The sequence below is a fragment of the Electrophorus electricus genome, chromosome 1 (assembly GCF_013358815.1).
Source record: "Electrophorus electricus isolate fEleEle1 chromosome 1, fEleEle1.pri, whole genome shotgun sequence".
Taxonomy (NCBI): domain Eukaryota; kingdom Metazoa; phylum Chordata; class Actinopteri; order Gymnotiformes; family Gymnotidae; genus Electrophorus; species Electrophorus electricus.
Window position 1 is genome coordinate 1,647,501 of NC_049535.1, and position 14,013 is coordinate 1,661,513.

The 14,013-nt window shown below is 47.1% G+C and overlaps 1 protein-coding gene across 2 annotated transcripts in view; it reads left to right on the forward strand.

Moving 5' to 3' along the window:
• Window positions 1–3,893: 3,893 nt before the first annotated feature.
• The window catches only part of phlpp2 (PH domain and leucine rich repeat protein phosphatase 2), a 30,872-nt gene continuing 20,752 nt past the window's right edge, over window positions 3,894–14,013 (forward strand). The window contains exons 1-3 of one of the 2 annotated variants that reach the window (XM_027007457.2): window positions 3,894–3,945; window positions 5,072–5,349; window positions 7,301–7,434. In XM_027007457.2, the coding sequence (XP_026863258.2) occupies window positions 5,078–5,349; window positions 7,301–7,434 (406 nt within the window). In that variant the 5' untranslated portion in view covers window positions 3,894–3,945; window positions 5,072–5,077. Of the gene's footprint in view, window positions 3,946–4,983; window positions 5,350–7,300; window positions 7,435–14,013 lie in introns of those variants that run through there. The other variant, XM_027007456.2, reaches the window with a different exon arrangement.

Here is a 14,013-nt window from a genome sequence, read left to right on the forward strand (position 1 = left end):
TACCTCACACCTGTTTAGTTTGGTTTGGTTTTTTGTTTTGTTTTGTTGTTTTTTTTCAGAGCTGGAGAAACCACCATATTCCATCAAGTCATTTTCATGGTTTCACACCATCATGGGTACAACCTTGGTGTTCACACAAACCCCTCTTTACTAACAAAATTAACCAGATCTTTTGCTGCTCTTTGTTAAATCTTCATATACACAAAGTGACCAGATTTTGCAAATTAAGATGTACGATGCCTCATCGTCTGAGTTTGGTGACCAAATTTGAAATGTTCCTTTGACTTTGGAGATATTTTGAGCAATGTTATGTGTATATGGAGAAAGTGATCTTCTGCATTCTGTTTAGGTTTTTTTGTTTTAGACATTTAGCTTTTTCTGTACATATTGAGAACTTTTAAGATCCATCCACTGTCCCTTTCATCCCTGTTTTTAGATATTGACGGTTTTCTAAAACTTCCTTCCAGTACTGCACAGTAATCACACAGAATCATAGTCTAGTTTAACAGCTACCCTCTTTGATCGATTGTTTATTCAGATGAAAATGTATTATCTGCTGCCTGTATATTGTATATAATTGTAAAAGACAACAAAAAAGATCAAATCAAATAAACTCCCATTTGAAGACCTGTGGAGATTAGTTAGGGGCTGTACTTGTACACAAGTGTAAAGAATCAACCTTGAGCTGCATTTTGTTTATTCATAAACTTTGTTTTAATACGTTTGCTTTCAGCTAGTGGAAGAAAATGCTGTTGACGAGACCTCCTTTCAGTAGCGCAGCACATACGCCATGTAGGGTCACAGGACCGCGCTGGTCTTTCCACACTCCGTGAATTCGCTCCTCCACCAGAACCTCCTTTCTGGACTCGTATTGCTCCCCATAGCAAAAGTGACAGGATGTGTGTGAATCCATCAGACCTATGTTATAAGTTCTTTACTGGAGAGGCTCGGTACCGCTTCATGATCACTTTTATAAGTCTCTGCGCTGCTCACAAAGATCGCACCAAAATAAGCATGCATTTTCTTGCGCTCTCTCTCACTCACACACACACACACACGTACACGTGGCTTTCATTTTTTTTCTTTCCTGCCTTTATAGATTTATTTGGCAACATAAACCTAGACCCTCCCACACATTAAGTTATTATATTAATAGTTATTGTATTCAAGTGGAATGATCAGTAACAGATATGGCTGTCACAGTCTCTCTCTGGAGTTCTAGCCTTCTGACAGAAATAATTTGTATGTTTCATCTATATATTGACAAAAGTCTATCTCCAGGCTGCCATCCTGAGTCCTTCTTCACTGCTGGACTGCTGAAGCAGTGAGGTAGAACGAAACGGGGGTAGAACCCTGTGCTATTGATCCTGTCTTGAATGATGTCTCAGTGCATACTAGCAGCTAGTTATGTCTGACTTAACATGGAGCCCATCATTCTGATCTGAGGGTTATATGAAAGGGGGCATATCTAAAAGGCACAGCTATTTGAGTTATGTAAGTGGAGAGAAGACAAAAGAAACCAAGCCCTACAGAATCCCGTTTCTTAGGCTTGTTTTTTTTGTGTTCTGGTTAATTCACAAAGGTGTGCATATGTGCGTGTGTTGGAGATGGCAAGAAGAGTATAAGGTGCTTCGATGCCTTGAGCTGCACCTTTCGCGCTGTTTAACAATTGCTGCGATGATTTTTTCAACTTTTCAGCTTTTGAGCTGCATGTGGAAACCAAATGTAAATAGTCATTTTTACTCTCTTCTGTAAACCTCCTGTCAAAATGAAAGAAGTTAAAGTCTCCTAAAGGAAATTCATCCCAGTTCCCTGCCATCCTGATGTATGCCGACCTTTTTTGGAAAATCTGTTAACTCTCAAGTTAATGTTGATCGAGTCAGACACTCTCCTGAGCTTAGTGAGGGACTGACCAGAAGACTGTTGATTTGAATGTAGTTCTTTGACCAAGTGAACTCTACATGTAACACCTGCTTGGTTGGTCATTATCCCCTTCCACGTCCCTGTTTGTAACTATGAAAGCTACCAGTTGTTCTTTTGAACTTGTATCTATAAAGGTGCCCCCTACCCAGTCATTTTACACGTGCTGTCCAACCACATCCGAACGTGTGCAGAGAGGGGAGCCTGGACACACTTGACTTTCCCCACATGAATTTGACATGCTGAACTGAGTCAGTATCCTGTGTCTTCAAGGAGCGTGTGATGGACTGAAAATAATCCATGATGACGACGTTGAATGAAAATAACTTGTAATCTATTACATGGGATATTTTAGACTTATGCTGTGTATTATTGTCTTTGGGTTGGAGAAAATGACCAAGATAAATAAAAAAAAGTGAAAATTTAAAATTGAATTATTCACTGTTTATTTCCGATCTAAAAATATTTGGTTATATATGTTAAACTCAAGTATGATTTTCAAGTGTATTTAGCTACATAATCCATCATAAAAGTGAAGCCCGTCCAGTAGAAATGTTCCTTTGACACACGCGCTCCTTTTGATAGCCTTGACGGTGAGTCTAGTTATACCATGGTGCAATACCGCCCTCTTGCGGTGCATATGATGCAACGATTAGGAAACGAAGCACCGCAGACTTAACCTCTAAATCTGTTCTACAAGGGTTGCTCCACTTGATCAGTTATTCCATGAATTTCTAATACATTTAGACTACCTTGAACTTTAACTGCCATTTCCCTCTCATAAAGCGCTATGAATTCCTTACTCCTAACCTCTTTCTTCACTTTGGTATTTCACTGTGCTGTGTGATCATGCAATACTGCTGCGCGTGAGGCCTCTTCCCAGTGACTCCATCCACTCCTGTGTGCATCAGGGAAAATGACCTCAGCTTGGAATATTCAGTTGTCCCCTGAATAGGTGGAGCCATAACCATTGCATGACTTAATTATCTTAGAGTAAAACGTTAAAAAGGCCTTGTGGATCATTAAGGGGGTTGCTTGAATGTCGATTGCATGTTTGCAGTGCAGAGAGTCTCTTGCACATGCTTTCTCATTCCCTCTTAGATACCCCGGCTTCAGATCGACGGCCAGTGATCATTATTCATCTTCAGTGTGGGTCTTGTGTAACGCTAACAGCTGAGTTCATATCGAAACAAATACAACTTAACTGAAACGGTGTTCGAGGAGATAGGTCAGTAATACTGAGGCGCCAGATACAATTTTAACTGTAAAACCGCCAGATATGTTATGTACTTATGATAAACATGATCTTTGATAAAGATGAGGAACATGAAACATGTAACGTGTAAATTTTATGATGTAACGTTCGCTTAAGAGGGCTTGACTGAATTATCCTTCCTTAGTCGGCACCAATCAATTCAGAACGGTAAGAAATTCTTATATATTTCTGAAATTACTATTACCTTTGCTGTGTCAGGTGGATTGGTGAGTCTAGTATAGCATCAAAATAATAAAAAAAAACGCTTCACGGTTGCTTTATTGTGTAAGATGTACGTTTCACATATCCTTTTAAAAGCACCTGTTTGGGCCTCCGCTTCTTTATGAATAATTCAGTAGATTTCAAGTCGTGGAATGGGCAGCGCCCTATGAATAATAAGTAACACCGCCCCTCTAATGTTTATTCAGTGTGTATCTGACAGCCCTGAGATTTGGTCTCATTATGGCGTCTCACCAGAGCAGGATGGGCTTTTTCCGCCGCCTGTGTTGGAATTTACTAGTCGTCATTTGCGACGTTATATCTGGATTTATGTGGTGAAAGACATACGTGTGGGCGAAATGAAAGACGAGGAAAACACGGCGAGATTGGCACAAAATGCCGATACGGAGCGAAAACACGGAGCTGCTCCCGAGAACGGGCACGGCGGCGGCGGCGGCGGCGGCACATCGCCGGTCCTGGTGCTCCGTGAAGCGCCGGGCGACCGCAGCGGTCCGGCGAGCCGAGGCGGAACGGGAATCCGAGTTTTAAAGGTAGTAAGTTGATTAACCTACAGTTGGCTAGAGCTGCAAAGCACTGCACAGTGGCAGAGTCCCTGTCTACCAGGGCCCGGGTCGCCTACGTGTGAACTCGGGATGCCGACACTTTACGCACGTCGTGCATCCACGAGGATGAGCTCCAGCGCACCGTTGGACTCTCAGATGTCAGAGTGCGTACTGCTCATTACTGAGCGCCCGTGCTCTAATGTGCTGAAACGAGAGCAGTGTTGCAGCAACATTAACAGTCTAACCTGTTTGCACACTCTCCAAATCTTTCTGCGTGTCCGGTGAAATCCTCAGCACGCGTCAGCGGGGCAGCATCTGTGTGTTTTGTTCATAGTAAGTTAGAAATACAAAAATGCATTTTCCATCCACCTCTCGGCCGATCTGGTACCGTTAGCTAGCACGCACGGTTCAGCAATAAGCGTGCTGCTCTCGTTTCCGGCTCGGGGTGTTGGGGCTCCGTGTAATTAGTGTGTAATTAAGATGGAGACGAACATGAGCTAAACGTCTGAAGTCTTAATGCCTCTCCAACCAGAGTACATTAGGGCTTATAAGACCACATCTCAATCAGAACCAAAGCGTTTTCACACGCGCCAAGCCGTCGGATTTTTTGTCTTTAGTGCGCGTGAGTCAGCTGTACAGACGGATCTATGGATGTGGCATAACGGAGGGGGGGCGCGAGTGCGTGCTCGCGTCTATAAAAACCTGTGATCTTTACTTCGCCGCCCGGCGGGGAGCGTCTCCAGAGAGCGTGTGCGCTCAGCGAGCTTCCTCTGCGGGAGCAGCACGTCGTCGCGCTCTCTGATGACCGGACGCCCGGTCGCCCATGTCCGAATCAGGCTTGGCCTATACGGTGCTCGTGCCCTGTGTAAATATTTTGTCCCTCCGGGTCTCTCCCTGGTTGGAAGGCTGCCGCGCGCACCGTTAATCGTTATTGCCACTAATACTAGCGGTATTTATACACTCCGTTAGTATTTAACAGCGTGTATAAATAATAATAATAATAATAATAAAAAACCGTGACGCCGTGTGACGTTCAGAAAACGGGCCTGATTCGGTGATGTTGATTTCTCCGCACGGTCCGTTTCTCACGCGCCTCTCTCCCATTGCACCGCAGCGCAACATGAAGCGCAACGGTAGTCGCGGCTGCATGACCCGGAAGACGCGCTTCGGCTCCCGTGAGAGGGACTGGCTGAAGGGTGACACCCAGCGGGGCTGCGTGTGCCTCTACGGAGCTTCCGAGCCCCAGGCGCCTGCTCTGGCGCCCCCGAGCTCGTCAGCGGCTCAGCCGGACCTCCGGCTGGTGCTCTGCTCCACCAGAACTACTGTGGAGGAACTCAGCAACCAGCGTGATGGCCTGGGCCTCTACCTGCAGTTACATGGAGACCTGATCAGGTAAAACACACACACACACACACACACACACACACACACACACACACACACACACACTGCAGTCACATTTTGACTTTCTGTGGGGGGGGAATCCCTTTTCCTATCATGATGCATGATCAGAGCTTTCCAGAAAAACAGGCTGTCCAGCAGCTCGACCTGTAATCTGAGTCTTTCACCTTCTCTCCCTCCCTCCCCTAGTGGCGTTTCTGACGAGACCAGGAGGGCAGTCTTTAACTTCCTCTCTAGCTGTTTCTGCCAACATCTTGTTTGCTTCAGTGCAGCGCGTAAGATGCCACATGTGCTACGATTCTTTTCTGCTTGCCCTCTTGTTACTTCCACGGGCTTTAGCCGAAGACACTTTATCTCCTGCGCGGTCAATTTATCAGTTTGGCAGCTGGTCCAGTAATCTGTGATGTTATAGTCTTTTACATTTATGCTTGGATCGATATTTCTACTGATGATACAGTCGTGTGAGGCTTTGGTAATTCATGTCTACAGTATGAAGAGATGTATCTCTTCTCTTAGGCAGAACTAAAGTCAGAGAGGGGCAGGTGACCCTGGAAAGCCTGTGAAGGTGAATTCCATAACTTCACGGCTTAGAGAAATGAGCTGTGAGGATGTGTGTGATTCACCACACACTGCAGCCATTCAAATACATTTTCTTCTGTGTGTTACTTGCTATGTTGCCTGTTGAATGGAAATACAGGCTTGTTAGTGCATATTATTTTTAATGTTAGGATTACAATTCATATTGTTTTTTCGTGTATGAGATTGGTGTGCTTTGACATGGTTTGGGTGGGAACGGCTGTGCGGATTGGAAGTCTCCGGGGTTTCAGGCTCAGTGATTGGGCACCTCTCCACCCTTTCATCTCTGAACCTCTCCACGTCTGCAGCTGCTATCTGTAGGTAAAAAAGTCATGGAGTGAGGGGCCACACAGGCCACCTAAGACATACACCACACTGAGGCTCACAGGCGGCATGCACACCTGTACGTGGCCTGCTAGGCTCAAGAGAAAGTGTTTTGGTTGAATTCACACAGGCAGGAACACTAGATCAGTAAGACAGGAGCTGTGTGTTTAGGTTGAATTCACATGATTTTACACGCACGTATGCGTGTGGGTGTGTGTGTGTGTGTGTACACTTCCTGTGCTGCACCAGCTATCACGGTGCCCTTCTCCACCATGCTGTGTTTGAAAACACGGCCCCACCCTGGGCTAGCTGCATACCCTCACATGTTGGCCTGCATCAATGTGTCGCCCCGTAGTGGGCTTGAAGGGTCAAAGGTCAGAACCCCATCAGGACGAGAGCAGGCCGGGCCAGGTTCTGTGGGAAGGGCAGACCAAGCAAAGGAAGCTGGCAGCCTGACATAAGCCTGGATGGCCTCCGCGACGAGGCAGACACCGCCATCTTTTAAATAGACTGGCTTGTGTGCTTGTTTGGGTTCAGAGAAATGCTGCCTGCCCATATGAGTCCTGTTGCCGTGTTTTGCCTTGACGGTGACCCCGTGAGGGATGGTGGTGAATGTGGGCGGCGGCGAGGATCACTGGAGATGTGGTTTCTCTCTGCTGTGGTTGCCTAGTCGTAGAGAAGTCACTGTTGTCTGGAAATGTCGTGATGGAAATGTTCATGACTGTGATGTTCCTGACCTGAAATAACAGTGTGTGTGTGTAGTACTCCTTCCTGCTTTCTGGTTTGTGCTGCATTATGGTGAATGTGAAATGTGATTTTGTGTGGTGTTTTTCCATGCTAAAATACGCCACAGGATTCATCTGCCTTAATTGACGAGAACATCATGAGCTCACAGGTGTGACTTGGTGCTTGGTGTACAGTGGTATTCAGAACTACTGTGAAGACTCGGCTCTCTAGTACCCAGCTCTGGTTATTCTGTCCTCTCTCTTTCACACCTTCCCTGTCTCATTCACTGACTCAGTGCCTCTCCTCCTCTCTGCAGGAGGCTGGATCCCTCTGAACGACCTCTTCAGATAGTGTACGATTACCTGACCACCATGGGCTACGAGGACCCTCTGCGCATTCAGCAGGAAGCTGCCAACTCGGACCTCAGCTGCATGGTTCGCTTCTTCAGTGGTGAGTCCTGGTCCATGTCTTCCTCATACTGTCTTGCCCTCCCCCGTGGGTTGGGGGGGCCACGGTCCTGCAGGCCGGGTGCACCGCTGCTGTGTCCTGAGAAGCAGTCAGAGCCAAGTCTGAGCTGGGTCTTTTACTTCTGCATTTTGTGGGGGGTGTGATGCTGATTTAGCTTTAGCTGTTCCGAAGCAGCAGCAGTAAACAAAATACACAGCACACAAGTACTACGGGAACACCACGGGAACAGCATGCACTCACCACACGATCACCACGGGAACAGCACAGACACACCACACGTGCACCATGGGAACACCATGTTCACACCACGGGAACAGCACAGACTCACCACATGAGCACCATTGGAACAGCGCGCACACACACACACACACACACACACACACACAACACGAGCACCATGGGAACACCACGTTCGCACCACAGGAACAGCACACGAGCATTGTGCTCGGGTAGACACACTTATCTCCTTCTGTGGTAGAGGTTGCTTTATGTTGACTTGGAGTTGCACAACCTCTTTTTGTGGTAGGAGAGTGTGTTTGCTCTCACGTTTGCTCCCACGTCTCGAGCAGCACATGTACCGATAGTTCACCATTTTGTCAGGAGACCCCCCTCTCCCTTGACTGCGCACGTTTGTGTGAGGACTGAATGCAGAACAGATCATTGTTGAAGGACCCCAGCCTTGTGCACACACAGACTGGCAGTGCCGCAGCAGACTGGGCTGTCCTGCCAAGCCTGCCTTGCTCAGGCGGAGCTCAGCGGGTTGGGCTGGCATCCCCTGGGCGGAGAGCCAGCTCCCCCAACCTGGGCTGGCGGGCTAAGAGCCATCCGTCAGGACCAGGGTGGAGGGGAATGAGGGCCATTCCTCACTGCCAGGTCAGGGGCGCTTTGGTCAACCATGGCCCTGCGGGACAGCCTGATGGATGGCTCAGGACTTCAGACCAACGGGTCACGCCTACTTTATTTGTAGGCCGCAGCCTCGTGGGAAGGCGGGTGCAATGTATTAGGGTGAGACAAACACACTCACTCTGCCAGAGTGACGCACGGAACCACCCACCCACCCACCCACACACACACACACACACACACACACACACACACACACACACACACACACACACACACACACACACGTGCCCCAGGTCATGTTCCATTACCCTCGTAAAGCAGCTCATAGCCATTGGGGAGAAACAGGGGACTGTAATGTTCTGTAATATTCTGCTCCTGTTAATAACAGACTAAATGTGTGCGTGTGTGTGTGTGTATGGGGGTGGTGGTGCTTGTGTGTATGTTTGTGCATGCGTGTGCCCAGCGTGTGCATGTGTGTGTGCTTGTGTGTGTGTGTTGCGCAGTGCTGAGTCGGTGTCACACTGTGGATGGGGACTTTGTGACCACAGATTCTTAGAGATTTAAGCCTCTAGTCATACTGTAAATTAACTGGCTATTAAACTATAATTAATGAACAAATTCAGTCTTGGGGTTTTTTTTTTTGTTAGATGAATTTAACTGGAGTGACTGGACTAGAATATCCTTTTGAAATATCCAATATTGAAGATGTCAAAATGCTAAACATCTCAGCAGTGGCAGTGTTGTTTAAACACTGCATCATCCAGCGGATCTGCGGGCATGGGGCGGTGGCTCTGTGTCTTTGGACTGTGGTGCTTCCCCTTGTTGTGTAGGGGGCAGGATGGTAGAGGTGGCTGACTGGTTTAGCTTATGGGACCACTGAGGTTTGGAATGACCAATCAGGTTGTGCTACTACCTCATGCAGAAACCCCGCCTCGGGCTGTACTGGCCCGGGACTATGGTAGGAACATCTGCAAACCTTGATTAAACATTAGCACTGGGACTCTAATGAGAGCCTGGTAAACCAGTGCATAATACTGTCTCAGAGAGTACTGGCTGGGTGGTGCAGCGCAAACCTTTGGAAGTTATTTAATGCAAAGTTTGTTTCCTGCAAGGCTGACTGATGTAACGCTGCAAACCTCATCCCTGTTCTCTGTTTTAAGGGTGTGGGTTGTGGGCAAAGCATAATAGAAAAGCCGTTAACAAGTGGTAACTTAATAAAGTCCACACTTTAGGAAAATACAGGCCCACAGACCCTAGGCCTCTGCTCAGGAGGGGAGGGTAGAGGTCACCGAGTCCAGCTGCAGCTCCCTGGGGAGAGGGATGTGATTTCTGGCCTGGATCCACTCGGCTCGGCTGGGGGTTGCTGCAGAACACTGCCCCACTCGTGCAGAAACTTGGCCGCAGCCTGTGATGACCACAGTGGCCCTCAGTAAAGATCATCTTTGTGACTGGCTCTGGCCAGTTAATGAGATATTGATCTGCCAGGCGCCTTGATGTAAAGGATAAAATGAAAACTAAATAAAGCATGTGTGTGTGTGTGTGTGAGAGAGAGAGAGAGAGAGAGAGAGAGAGAGAGAGAGAGAGAGAGAGAGAGAGAGAGATGACAAAGCCTTGGGATGAGAAGTGTTACTTTGGGACTGGACCAATATATAAGGAAAGGGAGATTGCATCTGAGTCTCCCCTGCCTCACCCTAGTTCACCCTGCCTCACCCTAGTTCACCCTGCCTCACCCGCCTCTTCGTCTGGAGCAGAGAACTGTGCTCTGTTTATAATGTGAGGAGCAAGGACTCTACGTCTGACTGGCCTCCTATCTGGGCCTTCACTGTGGATCATCCACATATTTAACAGAAGGTGGATGTAATTAGGACGAGCCACACTCGTACTGTAATCAGTTCTGGCTTTACTGCTACAAAGCCTGAACCTGAGTGCCATGACACCCGTATGGTGTGTTTTTGTCTGCTTATATGACGAGTCTTGTTTCGGTCTTTGGCGCTGATGGTTCAGTCCCTGCAGTTTGACCAACGCAACTCCCAGCGTGTTGGATCAGCTCGGCTGTCGTCATCATTCTTTCCTGAGCACAGAGACCCTCAATGAGTCATTTGTATCCGATCAGGTTTCCTTGTACAAGGGTCAGTCATGCTGGTCTGACTGTCTGGTAGGATGCCCAATGTTTATTGAATGTAGATGACTCACTCTGTTTCTCAGCTGTGATCTTTATGGTACACATGCTCAGCTGTGATCTTTACGGTACATGTGCTCAGCTGTGATCTTTACGGTACATGTGCTCAGCTGTGATCTTGTCTCCTGTTTGAACTTTTCAAAGTATTTTTTTTCTAGTAAGGTCTCACCCGTCATAAATAAAGAGTTGTGAGACATGTTTTGGCAGTGCACTGGGGTCTCACAGCTCTGGGCTGTTACATGTTCAGATGTTTCTTACATTGATATTCCTTGATATGGTTCAGTGGCCTTCCATTCCGCCTCATAACTCCAAGTGACCTGCCTCATTAGTCTGAATGAAAAAGAAAAAAAAATATCCTCAAGTACTTTGAGGAATGTGTTTCATTTGCTTTTCTATTATGCTTTCCTACAATTCTGTACTTTTTTCCTGAAAATTCCATTCACTGCATTTCTCAAGTCCACTGCGGTTTGAATGTAATGTTTATTATTTCCAGAGCTGATCTGTGCTGTTGGCTTCGCCCGAACACTGCACTTCCATCCTCTGCCTGTCCTCCAGCAAGCTCGTGGGATTTCTGTAATCTTACATAGCTTAGACAAACTGGACTATTCATTTATGGGCAAGAGAAGGGCCATTTTTTTTAAACTCTGCACGGCAGGAGTCAGGGAGCCCCAAGACTTTTGGTCTTTGATGCGGCTCTCTGAAGCCAGCGGCCAGTGAGGTCAGTGAGGGGTTGTACGTCTCATTCGATACGATTCAATAAGGAGTACTAATTCTTGACAGCCGCCCCCTACACACACACACACACAGCGAGGGGAAATAAGACTCCAATACAGTTGCCAAATCCGCTGTCAGCACGATGTTTGGGGAGCTTGAATGCTGGGCCCAGGCCCTGCGGCCTCTGGAGCGCCGAGCTGGCAGCCGCCGGGCGTTAGTGAGGAGATCCTGAGAGTTGCCAGAGAGTTGCTGCTCCTGCCGTGTGGCAGGGCCCGGGGGAAGGAAACGGCCATCCATATGGCAGCTGGAAAAGGCAATTAGCTGTATGCATCCACCGGCACTAGTCACGAGGCCTGAAACCGGCCAAGCCTGGCCCAGATATTTCACCGCCTCACTGAAGGCTCACGGCCGCTGCGTCTGTACTTGTAGGGGGCTGGCTGAAATTGAATCTTCCATGCATTAGCACAATCAGTTGTATGCTGAGGTCACGTGTCATGACCCTCATGGGGCAGATATCTGCTATTACCTTCGGTTGAATCATCCCTATATTACTCAAGCCCCTGTTAGCAGACTGTGTGGCAAACACGATGCTAATGCGTAACCATCTCTCTTAGACGAGTGCATAAAAGAATTGGTCATTTGGAAATCACTGTATCTTGAGCACCAAATCGAGAACATGCCAGTGTTGACGCCGATGCTCCGACAGGGTCCTGGTCGTCAGGGGAAAACAAGGCTGGCTTGTCCAAGGATGTTATGTGATGCTGCGTTCTCAGAAGCTCGAATAACAAAAAGGTTTCAGTCTGGAGTCTTCTTCACTCTGGTTAGGATAGATTCTAATTAGATAGTGTGGCCAGAAGTTTTTTATGCCTTTTGTAGAGCTGTCCTAAACAACTTCCATTGTTATGACAGAGTTGCTGTTTTGACTTTGGATTTGCACGCATGGGATTCAAAAATGAGCAAGATGAAGGTGACAGGAGGAAAAAGCCAAAAGGGAAATCCCTCGTCCTTTGGGATTCTGATCCGAGAAGGACAGAAGTGGAGTTAAATAGAAGCACTGATATCATGCAGAGAAAAGGACCGTGAACTTGGCTAGTGATCCAAATGAAAAGCTTGACAGAAATATGAGAGATTACTGATTCTGTTAAATGTATACAAACGTATAGGATATTAGATATAAAAACGAAGTGAGTAGCAGACTGGGGACAAAGATGTCTGGCCGTAGACATTGAGGAAGAGCGTGAAGAGTCCCTGCAGCATCCAGGCGAGGTTCTTCAGCAAGGGTAGCACATGAAACATCACCACTGTCCTCTTCACACTCAACATACCGGGCGGAAAGTGTGAGAGGAGAGGAGCGCCAATGATCCACCATATCCATGCCATGAGCAGAAGAGGGGAAAAACATTATCCAAGAAGTGTCTAGACCTTAGTTTTCATCCTATGTGTAAGAAGGTATTTGTGTCTAAAATGCGGACACGGAGGTTGTTCCATAGGTGGGAGCTATGTAGGGACATGCACTGACCCGTAAGGTCATTTTCCTAATTTAGCTTAGTCACAAAACGCCTGTGTCTTGTGAGTCTGTGCTGTGGTGGCTTATATTGGGTATAATAGGCAGCTAAATTATAGAGATTGTGTGCAATTTCCTCAAAACGAGGCCCTGGTGGCCGGTAAATATTGTCAGACGAACTGAGAACGACTGAAAGACTTCTAAATCATCCACATTATTAAATGGTATATTAAAGGAGCTGAGTGTGTACGCTGGTTTCTCAGAGCACTGCTAGTTGCTTTGCTCCCCATGTAAACTAGGGCTTCGTACGTTACTCTGAACTGCTGTTCTCAACCTCAGGCCTTATGCAACTGATTAAACCAGCTTCTGCTAAAGTGTGTTAAACCCTTGATCAGTAATTTTGTCATTTACCATGACCATCTTAGCTGCGAGGGCTCCAAACAAGGTGTGGGTCTAAGTTCATGTTCATTGGGTGGGTGAAACGTTTTTGAAAGGGTTTCCTGTGGTCCGACCTTGGTCTTGGATTGTCGAGGACTCCTGACGCCTACAAAACTTCAGCATAGTTTATTGTGATGAGAGCAGCACCTTCACAAGAGGAACGGATCACTGTCTGAACTCCGAAGGTCCACTGTACGCTGCTTCCCACGGCTAGCGGTGCTTTAGCGACTGTAATGTGGCGTTAGTTGTGTTGCTGTGAACTGGAATGGGGACAGTAAGTGTATTACTGTCTAAGACATTGTCTTTGCCAAACCACGCACCTGTATTTGTGATTTGTGACTGCCTGAGACAAAATCAGAAATGATGTGAGCCAGCAGTTTTGATGTCAGGCAGGGTGCCTTTAGGACAGAGATGAGTCACCCACTCACCATGGTGTATTGGGTCTGCCGCTAGAGATAAGGACTCACCGTCTGAGGCCAAGAACTCAAGAGCTTGCAACAGAGCGGACACGCTTGGTGCTAACGCCGGTCATCTCTGACGTGGCTCTCTGTCTTCTCTGCCACTTGTGTAGTGTGCGGCAGTGGTAGCTCGGTGGTGAAGGTACTTGACTTGTAATTAGAAGGGTGCTGGTTCAAGCCAAGTTGCCACTGTTGGGCCCCTGAGCAAGAACCTTAATCCTCAATTACTCATGTTGTACTCAGTCATAATTGTAAGTCGCTTTTGATAAAAGTGTCAGATACATGTAAATGTGAGCTACAGTTATCACTTCTACTGTCGATGCAGAAACATTAACTGATCATACTATTCTTAATAATGGGAACAACGAAAAGGGGAAAGTTGTGAGGCTGGAGCATTTGAAAAATAGGAACTACATGACACA